Genomic DNA, 19,633 nt, shown 5'->3' on the forward strand with positions numbered 1-19,633 from the left:
TTTATCAAGAGGTACTGTTTTTTAGGGGGGCAATGTAGTAATAATAGGGAACTGAGGCAACTAGTTATCTTGCACGGTTCTGGAACTTTATTTGTAACAAGGTTATATGTGATTCGTGTTAGGAAGTCTCCTGGAAGTCTTTTATATACTTTTATATTTGCTCAAATACGATTTGTCTGAACTTTCTTTTATTTCTCGAACCAGATTTATTAAAACATCATATGGCAAGCCACATAGTAGGGACCTTTAGGGAACCATATACTGTAAACAGTGAAAGTGCAATATGTACTGTGAGAATCATATACTTATGACCGTGACGGAGCCATATATTGCGGATCATGAGGGATCCATATACTGTGGACCGTGAAAGAGCTATATTTTTTAGACAGTGAAAAAGCTAAATACTATGCACAGCGAAAGACAGTACATATACTGTACTATAACAAAGAAAGCTATACATTGTGGATAGTTTATTTACAAGAGGTGAAACACCAGAATTCTGAAGTTAAACCCACTCGCATGAAAGGAATCTAATTACATTATACAAAATATATTGATAATAACAATAGGCATCTCATTCAACAGCTGGCAGTGTTATTTAATTATTTTTTTGCGTTAAAAATCACATTGAGTGCTGTGACATCAGCTGTCACCTCCCATCGTTGAGTTATCAGGTGTCACCTCCGAGCGCCATGACACCAATTGTTACTTCCGAGCCTTGAAACATCAACAATAATCTTTGAGTTCTACGACATCAACTTTCCTATCCGAAGCGTTGAAGCATAGACTCTCAACTCCGAGCATTCAGACATTAACTGTCGCCTCCGAGCAATCAGATATCAACTAACCATCGAGCAGGGAGACACCGAGTGTAACTTCCAACAATCACTGGGACACCAATTGTCATTTCCTATTGGTGTTGAGACTTCGACCATCACATCCTCCAACCTCTTGCACACGGCTGTTAGTGAAAGAGCAAGTCTCCAGGCCTGATTTAACCATGATTTCAGCTTCCTCACTTTTTGTTATCATTGATATTGAAATATTTAACATAATAAATGGCTTGATGAAGTAATCATCTCTCCAGCAGTATGGAGTAAACTTCCTATATATATTCCACTGTTCCTTCTAACAAAACCAGCTGCAGGCTCTTGCAATCGCCAGACCTTGACCAGCTATTGGTCCAAACCAGCTACAGGTTCATCCCAGCTGAATGCCCTGGCCAACTGCACACCCTGGTCAGCTGCAGGCTCTGGTCAGTTGCAGATCCTAGCCTGCTACAGGTCCTGGTCAGTTACACACACTGGCTAGCTACAGGTCCTGGTCAGTTACACACACTGGCTAGCTACAGGTCCTTACCAGCTGCAGGCCATCTTCTGCTGTTAAATATTTGTATCTTAAAAACACAATATTTTTTTCCTTGGGGCGGTGCCCCCTTTATTTAGAGCGAGTTTCTGTTGGTCGTTGTATTTCATGTCTCGGCCTCTTACACTTGTTTCCTACAGTGTTCTTTACGCTGAAAAAATCATCGATAGAAAAACAGTAGTTTCTTCTCCCTTTTCCTATAAGCTAAAATTATGTTTTGAAATTACCTAGCAATTTATGTTGTCATCAAGATCTCTATGGTAAGAAGTGAAAAAAAGAATGGTGAGACTTCCTCCTGTGTCTCGAGTATGCAGATTAGCATAAAGCAGAAAGCTTTTAAGGTTGGAACACACATACAAAGCAACAGATGATCTTTATAGACCATAGTTACGGAACATCATTTATAATCATAATTTTGCATGACATGAAAGATTTATATCAAATTATTATATATAATAATAATGTTTCCTTCCTGTGATTTCATTATTATAGACACAGTACAGTATTATGACCTGGTAACTGGTTTTTTTACGTGAGTCCTTTCAGTACTTACTGGAGGGCAGAGTACGAGACAAGTGGTTGCCTCTCTTCTGATACAATATATCAGCGCTCTGTTCTCACAAACATGTTCCCCTGCTCATATAAAAGTAAACTGCTTATGTTTAAACCCCCTTACCTTAATTTTTGATCTTTATTATCACTCCGTCACACTGAAAATTGCCTATAAAAAGTACACGCTAATTTGACCCTGCTCTACATGGATCTAAACTGTTAAATATGGGTCTTTGATGCTGTTATATAAATCTCCCTTCTACACACCGGCAATAAAGTATAGAATAATATCTGTCGTGTTACCCCTTTCATGTTTCTATTGTATTTTTGTTAAAGAATATTTTATATTTTTTAAGAATATTAATTCATATGTGTTAAACAGATTATGTAGTAATTATTTTCTTTGAGTTTTCAAAGCATTCTTGGAATGGGCTTGAGTTTGAAATATGGATATATTTAAGGTTACACTATTGAACATAATATGTATCATATACCTGGCCATCAAACGCTCAGCATCATAATCCCTAAGACATGAAGGCAATTCATTTTCCTGAAGCTGCTCTCTCTCCATGAGAACATTGATGTTACAGGATAGCGTGATAACCTCTCCCTCGGAAGGGCCAGTGGAGGAGGAGGGCGAAGATCAAGTGGAGCAAATAGTCGTAGGAGAAGTGCAAGATGAACCCAGTGAAGTGACATCGAAAGTGTCAGTATCCATGAAGAACCATAACCTGGTGGTGGAGGTGGAAGGTGCTCCTAATATCTCAGAGACTCCCTCTATAGCTGAGAACGGAAAGACCCATCATTTGACCGAAGTAAGTTATTCCATTGTTTCTCAAAGGAAAATGAAAATACACATTGGAATATTACTTTGCACCAGTTTTCTAGTTTTTTCGGAAAAGGAAAAAAGGAAAATGTGCACGATGATGTTGCTTTCAGTTGTGTCTATCTATATTCACTTGAAGTTAATTTTGTTTTAGTATATCAATCTCTCTATCTGCCTGCTTCTCTCTCTCTCTCTCTCTCTCTCTCTCTCTCTCTCTCTCTCTCTCTCTCTCTCTCTCTCTCTCTCTCACTCTCTCTCTCTCTCTCTCTCTCTCTCTCTCTCTCTCTCTCTCTCTCTCTCTCTCTCACTCTCTCTCTCTCTCTCTCTCTCTCTCTCTCTCTCTCTCTCTCTCTCTCTCTCTCTCTCTCTCTCTCTCTTTCTCTCGCTCTCTCTCCAATTGGTTTATTTGAATTAATCTTATTATATTATGTCAAGAACATGAATTGCTGATTTAGTTATGTTAGTTTAGGTTAGTTTACGATAGGTTAAGTTAGGTTAGGTAGGGTAAGTTAGGTTTGGTCATATTCATATTTCTACGTTAGTTTTAACTTAAATTAAACAAAATAAATCATATATTGAATTTAATGGAAAGCGTTATCATTTCATATGATAAAATTTTAGAAGGCTATATGTATATATATATATATATATATATATATATATATATATATATATATATATATATATATATATATATATATATATATATATATATCAAATGTTTATATTCACCCAGGCACAGGTAGAGCCACGAATCGCCACTATAGGAGGAGACATGCTGAAGACCTTGCACCTACCAGGGACTGGTGAAATCGGCAGTAAGTAGCTTCCTCAGTATAATCAGTTAATTGTATCAATGCCGTCCATTGTCAGGTGGTTAAAAGCTTCCAGCAGTATTTATATGAATATAAAGTATTCCACTGACGCTCAAAAACATCCTGAGAAATGACGGTTATGTTTACTCAGTCTCTATAGTCTGGCATTGTGCCTTTCATGTTTTATTTTGTGAATGCTTCCAGGTATTCTGTTATAGTATTTTCATATATTTTAATAGAGCTTTGTAATTATTTTTTAGTTTAACAGTATTTAAAATGTTCAATCCCAATTGGGAACTAACTCAAGTTTCCTTAACAATTATGTATTATTAAGCCGAAAAATCTTCATTTAAATTTGACGTTTTAAGCAACTGTATGGGTTTGAAGAACGGACCTGACTACATGTCAACAAGCCGGAAATAAATTAATAATATACACGATTAATGTTTCTAGCAACATAAATATTGTTCTTAGATTTCACAGCATCCAAGTAACCCATCCTCCTGAAATGACAGTACTTATAGTAACTATTTGGTCGAAAGTACCAATATGATATATGAACCTCCAGTAAAGCACTTTTTGTACCATTATTTTTGCAGAGTCCGGAAAAAATGAAGCTGAAACCAAACTTAAATATTCCTAGGCCTAGTATAGCAAATATATATATGTATTAAGCCAAAGATACCGTGTATGAGGCCTCGGGTTGATGGAGGGGTTAGGCTCGGTGAGATTAGGTCATATATTTATGTTGTTAAAAAGTTTCTGGATTTTTCCAAATTTAATAATTCGAAAGATAACTTTCTGGTGATCCATCACAACATATTGGTTCTTTTGAATCAAATGTAAGTACTTTCATCTTTAGGAGGATTGACTGCGCCAAGGATGTATGTACCTCCTATAGTGCTAACGTAATGCGGGGACGTTGTCTTTCCTACGAAGAGGGCAACGAATGCTATTCAGTTTACAGAGTTAAATTAAATGGCATATAAAACCCATATGAAAGCATTTTTTATCAAATTCAACTATAAAAAGTTAAGTTACCATACGTACATATTCAGAAAAACATACATACAGTATAAGAACTTCCGTTAGAAATCTGAGTAAGGCACTATTCAGTACTCTATACATAGCATGTCAGCCCAATCTTGGAATATGCGACACCAGCCAGCAGTCCTTATTTTATCAAGCAAGATGAAGTTCGAGAAAGGTAAGAGTGAATGCACGAACAAGCATAAAAGAAGCATCATCAATGCATATATATAGGTACATGCTCTTCTTGGCTGTTCTTGCAACACGAACTTGAACAAATCCGCCAAATTATTGTGAACATCGATTAGAACAATACAGAATACGACGAAATCATAAGTATGAAACTAGGCAGCAATCTGACTGAGGATAATCAGGCCTCAGAGGTGGAAAATCGGCCCTCATGGGAAGACATTATAGTGTACAAAAAAAAATTTTTACTCAGGCATATAAGAAGGATGAAAATCAACCCTTGTACAGCTCTCCTCATTATGAGAAATAACATATCTGCCTCCTCTGACAAACTGAGGTGTACTAATGTTGTGTATCAATAAAAATGTACTAATGTAGCGCATCAAGCTCTGGAGACTGTGCGCTCAGAAATATATGCAACATTGGACATACCAAGAATACACTGAGTAGACGTCTTACTCTTCATTTGCAAGAGTGAGGTATTAACCAACATCATTCTCAACACAACACCATCGTGAATCGCCAAGGCACAGTGAAAAATATGACAATAATGACACGCACCAACGACCGTAAGTGATTTCGTATGCTTGAGGCTGTGTTTGTTCGAGAGCTGACACCAGTACTCAACATCCAGATGAATTCGAGTTCGAGCATATGGCTGTTCAATGGTCCGCCATTAATTAAGCCTCCATGGCTTAATCTTCATCAATCAATCAATCTTGCAAGCTCAGTGTTCCTTCCTGTATTCCTGAAGATGCCACATTGCTGACGAAACGTCGAACACTAATATGGAACGATTAAGTGATTGATTGTTTCTTCACCCTCCAGATGGTAGAAGATATTTGCGCAGATTGGAAAATATAATTAAGAAAATTAACAACAGCATTGTGATTATTGTTAATTTTCTTGTGTTTAACACACACATACACGCGAGTGTATGTGTGTGTGTGTGTGCATGTTTGTGTGTGTGTGCGTGTATGTGTGTGTGTGTGCGTGTGTGTTCATAAATTAACAATTTACCACGTTATGAATTATGTGTAAATTATTTATTGCTCATATTTTCGTTTTATTTGGAATTATCATTATATATTAGGCTTAAAATATATAGGTATTTTTTTAAATTTGATGCCATTTATTGCATTTTTTTCCCCATTTTAAAAGCCGTCATATTGTACTTTCCATTTTTATGCATATATTTCAGTTAACTCCCTACTTCAGAAAGGAGTAATAACAGGTGAGCCTGCACTGCTACTGCTCTAAACCTCTGCGACCAGAAATGACCTATGTGCCTAGTCCCTATTGTAAATATTTCGTCACATATATTATTTAAACGATTACTTTTAACAAAGAGTTTGTTGCCAAATACAATACAGATATATATATAGGTACCCCTTCTAGGTAAAATAAATATATATATATATATATATATATATATATATATATATATATATATATATATATATATATATATATATATATATATATATATATATTTTAGGTTATCTTGTTATCTTGAGATGATTTCGGGGCTTAGCGTCCCCGCGGCCCGGTCCTCGACCAGGCCTCCTTTTTGTTACACACCCTCAGGAAGCAGCCCGTAGCAGCTTGCTAACTCCCTTGTACCTATTTATTGCTAGGTAACAGCAGCATCAGGGTGAAAGAAATATTTTGCCCATTTGTCTCCGCCTCCACCGGGGATCGAACCCGGAACCTCAGGCCTGTGAATCCGAAGCGCTGTCCACTCAGCTGTCAGGCGCCCTAAGGATTAAGATAGGATTATAGGATTCAGGATTAAGATAGAAATTTCCTTCTTAATTACTTTAGGAACTGTTTAAGGAAATTCCTGTCTTAATCCTTCTTTCGTGGTCTGACACGGTCCATTGTTCCACACGTGTTAATTTCTTTGTGATTTTCACGCACACACTCACACACACACACACACACACACACACACACACACACACACACACACACACACACACACACACACACACACACATTGTGTGTGTGTGTGGGAAACGAACAAGGAGACACAGGTGGAAACTTAGTACCCAGATGAGCCACAGAGACGTTAGAAAGAATTTTTTCAGTGTCAGAGTAGTTAATAAATGGAATGCCCTAGGAAGTGATATGGTGGAGGCTGACTCCATTCACAGTTTCAAATGTAGATATGATAGAGCCCAATAGGCTCAGGAATCTGTATACCAGTTGATTGACAGTTGAAAGACGGGCCAAAGAGCCAAAGCTCAACCCCCCGCAAGCACAATTAGGTGAGTAAACACACACACACATATATTATATATTATTACCAATATTTACAATGGGAACCTGCTGCATAGGTCATTCTAGCTATGTGCGTCAAGACCTGACGTCAGAGGTGGGGGACAGTAGCCCCTGGATGTTGACGCTCTTGTCCTTCAAGATTTTAACATCGTGTATCCCGGAATTTTGTCCTCCATCATCCTTACGTATTTTTTAATCTCTGTATATCTAAGAAGATCCAAGCACATTCACCTTTCCTTACATCTTTGATATATTCATTTTTTGTAGAGTACCATGGAAGGCCTAATGAATTTTTTGATGTAACTTATTTTGAACGAAGAGATTTTTTTGCCTCTCGTGAGTTTTGAGGTCTTCCAACATATGTGGTTCCTTCCCCGTAGTTTGATGGCTCCGTGAATCGTCTCATGCAGTGCCTTACATGTCTTCTCACACACGTCCTCACTGCTATTATGTTCTTGGTGTCTTTAGTCAACCTTATATTTAGATACATCTTCAATTTTTGGTTGTTAATTTGGAATAAATTTAAGGTGTAATTGGTCAAGCGTCCCACTAAATGTATTACGTGTCCATCGTTCGTCTTTATTAGGTGGCCAACTAGCCTGTGTAGAGTTTGCAGTTCTATACGTTAGACAGACAATTTTGTGTTTCAACAACTGAATGTGGAATGATACGATTAATTAGAATTTGTTTGACATATTTTTAGAGTGTGTTTCCATAGAAGTTATTGTGTATTCCACAAGAATGACACGAACATAATATCTAATAATTGTTATGTAAAGTCAGTATTCATTTTAATCGGGTTCTGGGGCCAGATTCACGAAGCAGTTAGGCAAGTACTTACGAATCTGTACATCTTTCCTCAATCTTTGACGGCTTTGGTTACATTTATTAAACAGTTTACACGCATGAAAACTTCCCAATCAACTGTTATTATTGTTATAAACAGCCTCCTGCTGCTTTAGAGCTCATTAACTGTTTAATAATTGTAAACAAAGCCGCCAAAGATTGAGAAAAGATGTACAGGCTCGTAAGTGCTAGCGTAATTGCTTCGTGAATCTGGCCCCCTGGTCAGTAGTCTTTGAAGTCATTACAGCGCATATGTTCCTTAGCAACCTGTCCTCAAGTTTGGTCTCGTCCAAGCCTCGGTTATGCCCAAAGACGATGTCTTCAATAGTAACGAGCTGCGTATTCAAAATTTTTAATTTCTCAATTATAATTTAACATTTTGCGTATTAAAATAAGTTGAATAGTTAGGGCTAACGTAGGTTAGGTTAGGTAGTTAGGTGCTGTTGGATTTACAGGACGTGGATGAAGCGTTTAGAGACGTGCGTTTTGAACAGAAGAGGTGAACGATGAACTATTCATGAGGAGAATATATATACGTCAAAACCCTGCCACATCAACTAAGGACAAATGCTCCTTAAACCAGCCGCCAAACTCCACGTTTATAAATTAAAAACGGTTTACAAACAAAACGACTGATGGCATTCGGGCCTTTTCCGAACAGTGCTTCGCTGACGACCTCTGTCTGAATCGCAACGCTCAATAAATGCTTCACCCACATACTGCAAATACAAATAATTTCCAACAGAACCGAAATATCTAACCAACGTTAGATATTTAGATATATAGATATCTAAATATCTAACCAACGTTAGATATTTAGATATATAGATATCTAAATATCTAACCAACGAAATATCTAACCTACGTTAACTATACATAGAACTTTAATATATATATAGTAATATTAATATATAAATAAGAGTAAACCAATTTTTAGTAAACAGTGCGTTAAAATTGATGATTGTGTCTTGGGAGACAGCCGCCGCTCTAACGAGCCTGGTCAGAGGACGGGTTGCATGCCATCAGTTACGAGTCATGTGCAAAGTGTTTTTTCATTCATAAACAGGTGAGTTTGGCGGCTGGATTAACGCACCTTTCGCTTTTGTTGATGAGGACGGGTTGCGGTTAGGGGCTCAATTGCTCCGATAACCATCGATTAAATTATTTATTTTAATGTAATATAATTATATAATATAATGTTAATATAATAACACTTTTCAAGTACAAATGAGCCAATTGTTCAGAAACATAAACTGTGCTCAAGTTTTACCACCATAGTAATAATAATATAAATGATTAGAATGATGTTAATAATAAATAATTGTAGTAATAATAATAAAGTAAGAATATGTAATTGATACAGCTAGTTCTAATAAGAAAATAGAAAATTAGTAATAAATTAATTTCGCAATCTGTACAAACGTGTTCGCACCGCCCTAAGTTTAATTAGGTTACAACGATCATTGCTCAAACCTTATGAGACCATAATGTCCGATATATAAATTTAATTAATGAATTTGTCCATTAAAAGAGACTCCCGTTCAGAGGCATCCACGTAACCCAGTCTTTAAGAAACAGCCTCACCATCTCTAGCCTGCCATATCTACCTGTCACCTGGCATCACCTGGCGTCACCTGGCATCACCTGGCGTCACCTTGTCATATGTCACATCTACCTACCCACCTGTCGTCTGCGGCCTGTCGTCTACAATATTTCATATACCACCTGTATCTACCACCTAAAGTCCATCACTTATACCTACAACCTTTCGTCTACCACCTGTCATCTGCCACCTCTACCTACCACCTGCCAAATCTACCTGTCAACTGGCGTCTGTCACCTCTACCTACCACCTGTCGTCTGCCTCCTCAGCCTGCTCCCTAACTAATGGTGACAAGGCTGACTCAGATGAGTCGATCAGAAATTAAAAAATTAAAAAAATTAAATGAGTCATTTAAAAATCATATATATATATATATATATATATATATATATATATATATATATATATATATATATATTATTAAGTACACTAAGAACACGAAAGCCTCGTCCATAATGAAAACGAGAATATTCATATCAATGACGTTTTGAGCTTGGGTATATCAAAGTACAAAAATATAGATCACTTGATTTCACAAATACAACTAATTCACACTGGAAAAGACAATCATTATTACATATAAATAGGTCAAATTCAGGCGATGTGACTACTCAATCAATGAGAAGCGACTGCCGCTCACGTTATGAATAGATAGTAACAAATTTATCGATTAAAGCAATTCATTTTATTTTGGGTTATATAAATGTAACCGAATGCTGGATTTATGAATCTGTTCGACTTTTTTTACTTGGAAAATATATTATCGCATCAGGATAATAAATAGTTTTCGCGAATTCAGTTCATTCTGATTTTGGTTGTAGCGGTAATATAAGCATTTGAGTTGGCACTCTGACATGATTGTCTCTCCTATCTTTAGTGTACCTTAAGCGTAGCAAGAGCGAGAGAGTCCGGCCCAGGAACACCCCGGAGGAGGGAGTGGCAGTGGTGGAAGGTGACTCCATAGTTCACGTCTCCCCCCGTCCTCACCACCGTCGCCTATCCATGGGTCATCACCCACGGGCTCCCCACCACCCAACACCCCAGCGACTCACCGTGGAGCCTGAAAACGGCAATTTTGGTCTCTCTACCTCCGACCTCAGTCTCGACTCCAACAGTTCCTGCAACCCAAGCTACAAATACGGTAACCAGGTGAGTAGGAATTGCATAGACAATTAAGATCAGGTGAATATAAATTGCATAGGCATCTGTGACCAGGAAAGTGGGAATTGCATAGACAATTAGGACAAGTGTGAATGCCAGAGACAATTAGGACAAGTGTGAATGACATAGTCAATTGGTACTATGACCGGGGGAATCACAGAGATAACTGGAGCTAAAAAACAGAGACGGCCTACAATTATGCAGTCAAGACTGGCCCAAGGCCAGGCTTGGGGAATAGAAGAATTCTCAGAACCCTCCCCAGGTAAGATCCAGGTAAGATACCTGAACACAAATGTTATCTGGATATCATCCAAAACAAGCACACACTCTGTAAGATTAAGCCAGTGTCTACAAGCACATGTAATGTTACTGCAACACTTTCCTCGGCTACCTGTCTCCAAAGGATTATCTGTTCAACTAAGGCCTGTTCCTCGGCTACTCTTTTCATGCTGTTTGTAGCTCTTGAGGTAATGAATTAGCCCAACTGGCCTTCATCATCCAAACTTCTAGTACCAGCATGTGCTCGTTGATAGCCCTAGGACCTAACAGACCTGCTGTGTCGAGCACTTTGCTAATTTATGACAGCAAGTTTCTCTTTGCGACTATACAAGGGTTTACTGGCACAGACTTAATGGTTAGAGATAGCTTTGATATTCCATCCAACACCCGATACCTTTAAATTTTGAGGTACGAAATAATCAAATAATCTTTTTATTTTTGATTATTTGAAACATCACTATTGGAGAGCCATGATTGCACTTGCATATAAGCTGTTATGAGTTCAAAATTTGCCTCTTCATACAATTATAACAGATTGGCTTCACTGTTAACAATCCCCCTAACATTATCTATATATTGATTCTGACTAATTTCAACCTAAGGGCTGTACGAATTTTTCAAATGTGTATCAAATGTTGTTTGTAACAGAAATGGAGAAGATGTAGCCCTGAAGAAGACTGATGCGAATTTATAGGTTACAATGTGACTGCTCTCATCTTAAGGGTTCTCCATCCCTAAAAATTTGGTAAAATTTCGGTCTTCTTCCTGAAGGTCTACTCTAAGGAAAACCTTGCTTATGTTTGCTGTATAGGCAAATTGGTTTGCCCTAAACTTCAGTTAGACATCATGTAGTTTCTGCATAAGACTTGGGTATGAAATTAATTATTGTTTAGCCACCGCATGATTTGGTAAATAATGGCATTCCCTTTTCATTTCGATCATTCATGACCTCTTGAAATTATTGGCCTTTTGCTGTATGGTAATCTCATGGTACAGTTTCAAGTAGTCAAGATTTTCCACTCAGTTTAGCAATTTGTGCTTTAACCATTACCCTGCGCAGCTATTAATAGCAGACAACCCCCCCAACCCTACCTCCCCAGTGCTCAAGGAAAAAATTTAACCAAATTTGTTTCCTTCTAATATTGTTAAAATGTTTTCCCCTGATCATGAACAAAAAATATATGTGAAATATTTTGCCTGTGATTAGGAGAGTAAGTCTAGCAAATACAGGCACGGATTGTTGACACCAGTGGCGGCTAGTTTATTGTACATCCCATACGCATCCTGTGAGTGGTACATAAAGGATTACAGAGGACACAAAAGGCCTTTATCAGACCTCAACGGAGATTTTTACATTAACAATTACATCTATCTTGCACACATAATAATTATAATGTCACCTAGTTACAGTGATTGCTCCATTTCAATAGCTATGCATTTATAATTAATCATTATACATTAATGCTAGGCCTGTTCGATAATACATTCCTGTTTTAACAATGGAGGTATTACAGGGTCATAGGAAAACTGCTGTTTATTATTGATAGTTTTCATGCTACACTGTTCCTTAATCTCATGTCATTCATCCACTGCTAGCGAAACACGGATACAGTACAAGGATTTCAGGTAATTTATCCTTAGTAATATTATGTTTTGCCATTTCATGCAGCGTGAGTTTAGATTTATCTCTAAATGGTTCAATTTTATCACAGTCTAAGATGTAATGCTCTAGTGTATGTCCCTGACTTTGTCCACACACTTTACACCTTACTTCATCCAGATCCCAATACAAGCCGAACTTCTAAAGATACCTGTAACAAGTCCCTAGCCTAACCCAAAGTGACAGAGGAAATGATCTTGGGTATTGGATGAACAACCGTTTCCTTTTTAAGCGTAAAAAGTTCCATTGCTTTAATTCTGGGAAGTATTTAGGGTTTTTCACTATTTCCCGCTATCCCCATAACTTTACATTTGTCTACGTTAACTAAGGCTAGTATAATTTGTTCAAATGACCTCTGGAAACTGGTTATTTTCATTTGAAATATGTCAGAGATATCCTTTGATCTGAATCGCCAATTAGTTTTCCACATCAGAAAATATTGATATGAATGAGCTCGAATCCTCTGTTAGATCATTTGCATAGTGTGTAGAGACGATGGGACCCAGTATCGACATTTGTAGAACGCCTCACATTGTCTCTCTACACTCACTCTAGCTCTTGGCCTCTTTCTTGTTAAGTGCTTCTCATCAAGATTCACTAGCCAGATTTTTTAGTTTAAGTTGGAGTTCGTTGAGAGGGGATTGTGTCGACAGGTTTCTGACCAATCAAGGAAGATACAGTGTGAGTCAATCAAAATGTGTGTGTGGTTAATACGAGTAGTGCAGGCGTGATTGTTAGGTAATTACCGTAGTATAATTTAAACTGCAGATTTTAATACTATTAAACTGCAGATTTTAATATTATTAAACTGCAGATTTTAATATTATTAAACTGCAGATTTTAATATTATTAAACTGCAGATTTTAATATTATTAAACTGCAGATTTTAATATTATTAAACAGCAGATTTTAATATTATTAAACTGCAGATTTTAATCATATTTTGTTCTATTACTTGAGCAGCATATTTTCTACAGTAATACTGAGAATTGCAACTGTACGACCATCGGTGTTCCATTACTCGTGCAGCAATTCATTCTTACAATACTCGACTCGAGCAGTATTGGTATTAACTCAAAACAAAATATAATGTAAATTTCATTACAAATTGATACAATTACTTTCAGTAATATAACATTCCTTGCGCCAGCAGGTGTCGTATGCAGGCGGGTACTACGGGTACCCGGTGAGCCAGGGGTACCCGGTGACTGATCGAGGCAGCAGAAGGATGCATTTGGTCGTACCACGTGGAAGTGGTGGCGCCGAAGACGCACTTGGTATCCAAAGGGAGAAGGTTGATCGGAAAACCTCTCTTCCTAACTCTATTGAAAACCAACAAATGGAAACGAAAACCGTCAGGTTAGAAGTTTTGTATATATCTCATTGATCAAATCCATTTGGTTATTATATATATATATATATATATATATATATATATATATATATATATATATATATATATATATATATATATATATATTATTTTTTTTTCAATTACTGTTTCAATTTTCCTCCTTGGTCTGACACTGTCACATATATATATATATATATATATATATATATATATATATATATATATATATATATATATATATATATATATATATATATATATATATATATATACATATGTCGTACCTAGTAGCCTGAACGCACTTCTTGGACCATGTTTGTTGATGGTATTCATCAATGTTGTTTTGTTGCAGCAGTTTGTCGCCTTCGAGGTCAATGTCAGTGTCCCGTGGTGCCCTCAGCAAGCAGTACTCCCTTCCTGCCAGCGCTCGCAACACACGCTACATGCCCCGTCACCGGCACTCCTTCCGCCACGACCGCCCGCAGTACCAGCACCACGACCACGCTTTCGACCACCCGCACGTCCGCACGCACTCCGCCTCCCTTCACGCTCCCCACGAGCACCGACCACACGTCACACGCGAGTTGCACTCCCCACGCCACGAGAGCCCTCACTTGCCGCGCGAGCTGCACTCACCGCGCCTCGAAAGTCCTCACCTGCCCAGGGAGTTGCATTCACCACGCCTGGAGACCCCAACCGTTACTCCAGTCATTGTGGACGAGACACAAGATCAGCCGACGTAGGGACGGAGAGACCCAAGCGTCCTGTACGTTATCTATGAACTGGATGAAAATACTGATGATATTTTACAGGATGTTCCTGTAGGGTACCTTAAGGAGTCCGGTGGGAAATATTTTGGAGGAAGAGCTGAAGTACTTCCCGGCAAAAGTGGAGAAGAGTATTACGGAGAAAGTGTTGATGAATATCAAGGAGATTGTGCTCAGGAATATCATTTAGACAGTACCGATGAATACCATGGAGAAAGTGCTGATGAGTATCGTGAGGAAAGTGCAGATGAATACTATTGGGATAGTGCAGACGAATATTATAAAGAAAGCGAGGTTGAGTATCATGGGGAGAGTAGTGATGAATATTATGCAAAAAGTGTGGATGAATATCCCGTAGAAAGTGCAGATGAACATCGTGAAGAAAGTGCAGATGAATATCATGGAGAGAACACGGTTGAAGTTCGAGGAGAAAGCGAGGAGAAATACCACCAAGAAAATGCACAAGAAAATCAAGCGGAAAGTGTACATGATTATTTTAGTGAAAATGCTAATAAATATCCTGAAGAAATTTCCTTAAAATTTCACGGGGAAACTGCTGTTGGAAACTACACAGAGCAGTATCCCATAGATTATGAAGGTAAACTCCCAAAAACACACCAAGTAAAGTATCCCGAAGAATATATGGAAGTATTCCAAGAGGAATACACTCAGATATTCAAAGAAGAATTTACAGCGTTTTGTCAAAGTAAGTACCCACATCAGTATCCTGTACGTCCTCAAATAGGATATCAGCCGCATTATCCTCTAAGACCCCAAATAGGATATCAGCCTCAGTATCCTCTAAGACCACAAATAGGATATCAGCCACAGTATCCTCTAGGACCACAAACAGGATATCAGATTCAGTATCCTATGAGATCGCAAATTGGATATCAGCCTCAGTATCCTGTACATCCACACGTAGGATATTCGACTCGGTATCCTATGCAACCCCAAGTAGGATATTATCCTCAGTATCCAATGCATCCCCAAGTAGGATATCATCCTCAGTATCCTATAAAGTCGCAATTAGGATATCAGCCACAGTATCTCGAAGGATACTCTGTGGAATACCCAAATTACGCAGTACAGTTTGTAGAGGAATTGCCCTTAACAAACTCTACTGAGCAATGGATAGTATCAACAAAGGAAACGTAACTATAATCTAACAAAACTTCTAATTGTATGTGCTTAAAATATTGTGTATTGTTGTCTGTGCTTATTACCTTGTAATTACTTCTTTATGGGACATAAAAACATTAAAATACAATGCTGCTTACAAACAGATTCGTAACTGACTAAACTACTCGAGTACAGTTTCCCGCCGGCATAAAATAAGGTATCGTTTGTGCAAATTATTGAAGAGTGCAATGAAGTGGGATGCTAATATAATAAGTACCAATTTGTTTACAACAAAATCTACATGAAGAAAAAAGTATTTTAAAAAATTTTAGTTACAGTGGTTTCAATATCGGACAACTAATTACATTTTCTGAACTTCCAGATGTAAATTGGTTGGTAAACAATATGAAGTTAAAAAAGCAATACTGAGCTGTAAGTATTATTGTCCCGCTGGTTTGTTCACTGAGAGCGATCATTTGTTAAGAGGCTTTGTAACTTACCAGCGGTCCTTACTTCCCAGCGAATGTATTGCAGTTTTGTAATGCAAGTATTTTCTGCAAGAGATGGTAATAGTTGGTGGTCCAGGAAGCTTTCTGTCCAGCATTTGGTGGAACGTGACAAGTATGATCAATGGTAATATCAAAGAAGAATCTCTATCATTAATTTACACATCACAACTTCGGAAAAAAGGAAAGAAAACATCGAAATAGATATGCATAGGCACTCTTCTTATGCATATGCAGATGATTTTAATTTAAATAAAACAAATGAGTAACTAAACAATATTTCCTACTAGTATCCCAAAAGGATTCATTATAAGTGAGAGTATATATATATATATATATATATATATATATATATATATATATATATATATATACATATATATATATATATATATATGTCGTACCTAGTAGCCAGAACTCACTTCTCAGCCTACTATTCAAGGCCCGATTTGCCTAATAAGCCAAGTTTTCCTGAATTAATATATTTACTATAATTTTTTTCTTATGAAATGATAAAGCAACCCTTTTCTCTATGTATGAGGTCAATTTTTTTTATTGGAGTTAAAATTAACGTAGATATATGACCGAACCTAACCAACCCTACCTAACCTAACCTAACCTATATTTATAGGTAAGGTTAGGTTAGGTAGCCAAAAAAAGCTAGGTTAGGTTAGGTTAGGTAGGTTAGGTAGACGAAAAAACATTAATTCATGAAAACTTGGCTTATTAGGCAAATCGGGCCTTGAATAGTAGGCTGAGAAGTGCGTTCTGGCTATTAGGTACGACATATATATATATATATATATATATATATATATATATATATATATATATATATATATATATATATATATATATATATAACTAGCAGACTCGAACCACTGACCCGAGGAGTGTGAGACAGTAGCTTAATCAAGAGTACTATGAACAGCTTTATTAAGGAAGGATTCCGGAAGCAAGCCTTCCCTGGCTGTCACTAAAGCACATATTAATTAGCAATCCACACTAACGTCATACCGTGTCAACCACACTACCGTGGATAATAAATTTTTATTTCACCTTGGCACAAGGAGATTCGAACCACCGACCCCAGGAATAAGAGACAGTAGTTCTATTAATTGTACAATGGATAACCTTAATACATTTAGTACATAATACAGAGAGCGGCAGAGACAGAAACAGGGACAGACAGTTGAAAGGTGGGTGGATAGATGGATGAACTCGTGGATAGATTGATGGATGGATAGACGGATTAATAGATGGAAAGATGAGTAGGTATATATTTTGATTGATAAAAAGATGAGGAGGTGGCTATATGGATGGATAGAAAGATGAGTAGATGGATATATCTGGATAGAAAGATAAGTAAGTGGATAGATAGAAAGATAGAGGTATGGACAGATGGACATATAGATAGATAGATAGATAGATAGATAAATAGAAAGATAGAGGTATGGATAGATTGATATATATAGATAGACAGATAGATGAATGAATGGATAGATGGATGGATATGTTGGTAGATATTGTTACAGGTACAGAAGAGGAAGAGTATCTTGTTGAGACACACAGGTGACACTCCATCACTGAACTCCGAAGTATCCTTATCTATTCTTTGCACTCCGCTACCCTCGTATTGAAGTCAGCACTTAACCCCCATGTGTACCAGTCAAAACACAGGGACCTCAGCAACTCCCCAGAGGACGCGGTAGGTTCGCACTCTGTCCTCAAAGGGGTGGGAGATAGGTGTCAAGGTGTATGTGTGCCAGTCTTGGTCACTTGGTCACCCTTTTGCTTCAGTAATTATAGGGGCTCTCGCCTACGCCCATTGCCGAAGGAAAAGATATCATCTCCCCGCATTCCACAGTAGCTCTCTAGAGTATGAAGCTCGGCTCCTTGAATTCAAGTTTTTCTTTCCTTACTCAGTGGCTAATATCTCAATACTAGGTTTTTCACAAATAAGCCAAACATGGCATAAATCGGAATGAAGGCTAACGGAAACACGGCGTTTTAAAAATTTTAAAATATTTACTAAAGAACGATGTACCATGGATATGATATCTTGCTTCAGCAAGCCACGTTTAAATTTAAAGCAAACAGTTACTCTCGACTATCATTGAGACTAATGTTACTATACTAAGTCGACACAAGGTTACTTTACCATTCGAATGCAGTTTACATAAACAGAGGAGGGTTAGTAATTAATCTCTATCAGTATTGCAAAATATCTGACACTGGTAATAATCATTCAAAGTTGTCTAGGCTACGCTTCGCTAAAAAAAATAATATTTAATTATCTCATATATATATATATATATATATATATATATATATATATGTCGTACCTAGTAGCCAGAACGCACTTCTCAGCCTACTATGCAAGGCCCAATTTGCCTAATAAGCCAAGTTTTCATGAATTAATTATTTTTCGACTACCTAACCTACCTAACCTAACCTAACTTTTTCGGCTACCTAACCTAACCTAACCTATAAATATAGGTTAGGTTAGGTTAGGTAGGGTTGGTTAGGTTCAGTCATATATCTACGTTAATTTTAACTGCAATTAAAAAAAATTGACCTCATACATAATGAAATGGGTAGCTTTATCATTTCATAAGAAAAAAATTATAGAAAATATATTAATTCAGGAAAACTTGGCTTATTAGGCAAATTGGGCCTTGCATAGTAGGGTGAGAAGTGCATTCTGGCTATTAGGTACGACATATATATATATATATATATATATATATATATATATATATATATATATATATATATATATATATATATATATATATATATATGTCGTACCTAGTAGCCAGAACGCACTTCTCAGCCTAATATGCAAGGCCCGATTTGCCTAATAAGCCAAGTTTTCCTGAATTAATATATTTTCTCTAATTTTTTTCTTATGAAATGATAAAGCTACCCATTTCATTATGTATGAGATCATTTTTTTTTATTGGAGTTAAAATTAACGTAGATATATATGACCGAACCTAACCAACCCTACCTAACCTAACCTAACCTATCTTTATAGGTTAGGTTAGGTTAAGTAGCCGAAAAAGTTAGGTTAGGTTAGGTTAGGTTAGGTTGTCGAAAGAACATTAATTCATGAAAACTTGGCTTATTAGGCAAATTGGGCCTTGCATAGTAGGCTGAGAAGTGCGTTCTGGCTACTAGGTACGACATATATATATATATATATATATATATATATATATATATATATATATATATATATATATATATATATATATATATATATATATATAT

The 19,633-nt window shown here is 37.0% G+C and overlaps 1 protein-coding gene across 8 annotated transcripts in view; it reads left to right on the forward strand.

Moving 5' to 3' along the window:
• LOC123751257 (uncharacterized) overlaps positions 1 to 16,280 on the forward strand; it is a 268,667-nt gene extending 252,387 nt beyond the window's left edge. For 4 of the 8 annotated variants that reach the window (XM_069332835.1, XM_045733353.2, XM_069332839.1 and 1 more), the window contains 6 exons: positions 2,508 to 2,732; positions 3,480 to 3,561; positions 5,978 to 6,010; positions 10,386 to 10,657; positions 13,759 to 13,967; positions 14,315 to 16,280. In XM_069332835.1, coding sequence (XP_069188936.1) covers positions 2,508 to 2,732; positions 3,480 to 3,561; positions 5,978 to 6,010; positions 10,386 to 10,657; positions 13,759 to 13,967; positions 14,315 to 14,705 — 1,212 coding nt within the window. In that variant the 3' untranslated portion in view covers positions 14,706 to 16,280. The remainder of the gene's footprint in view (positions 1 to 2,507; positions 2,733 to 3,479; positions 3,562 to 5,977; positions 6,011 to 10,385; positions 10,658 to 13,758; positions 13,968 to 14,314) is intronic. The other 4 variants (XM_069332857.1, XM_045733368.2, XM_069332852.1 and 1 more) reach the window with 3 other exon arrangements.
• The last annotated feature ends 3,353 nt before the right edge of the window (positions 16,281 to 19,633 follow it).

This window comes from Procambarus clarkii, chromosome 4, assembly GCF_040958095.1.
Source record: "Procambarus clarkii isolate CNS0578487 chromosome 4, FALCON_Pclarkii_2.0, whole genome shotgun sequence".
Taxonomy (NCBI): Eukaryota; Metazoa; Arthropoda; class Malacostraca; order Decapoda; family Cambaridae; genus Procambarus; species Procambarus clarkii.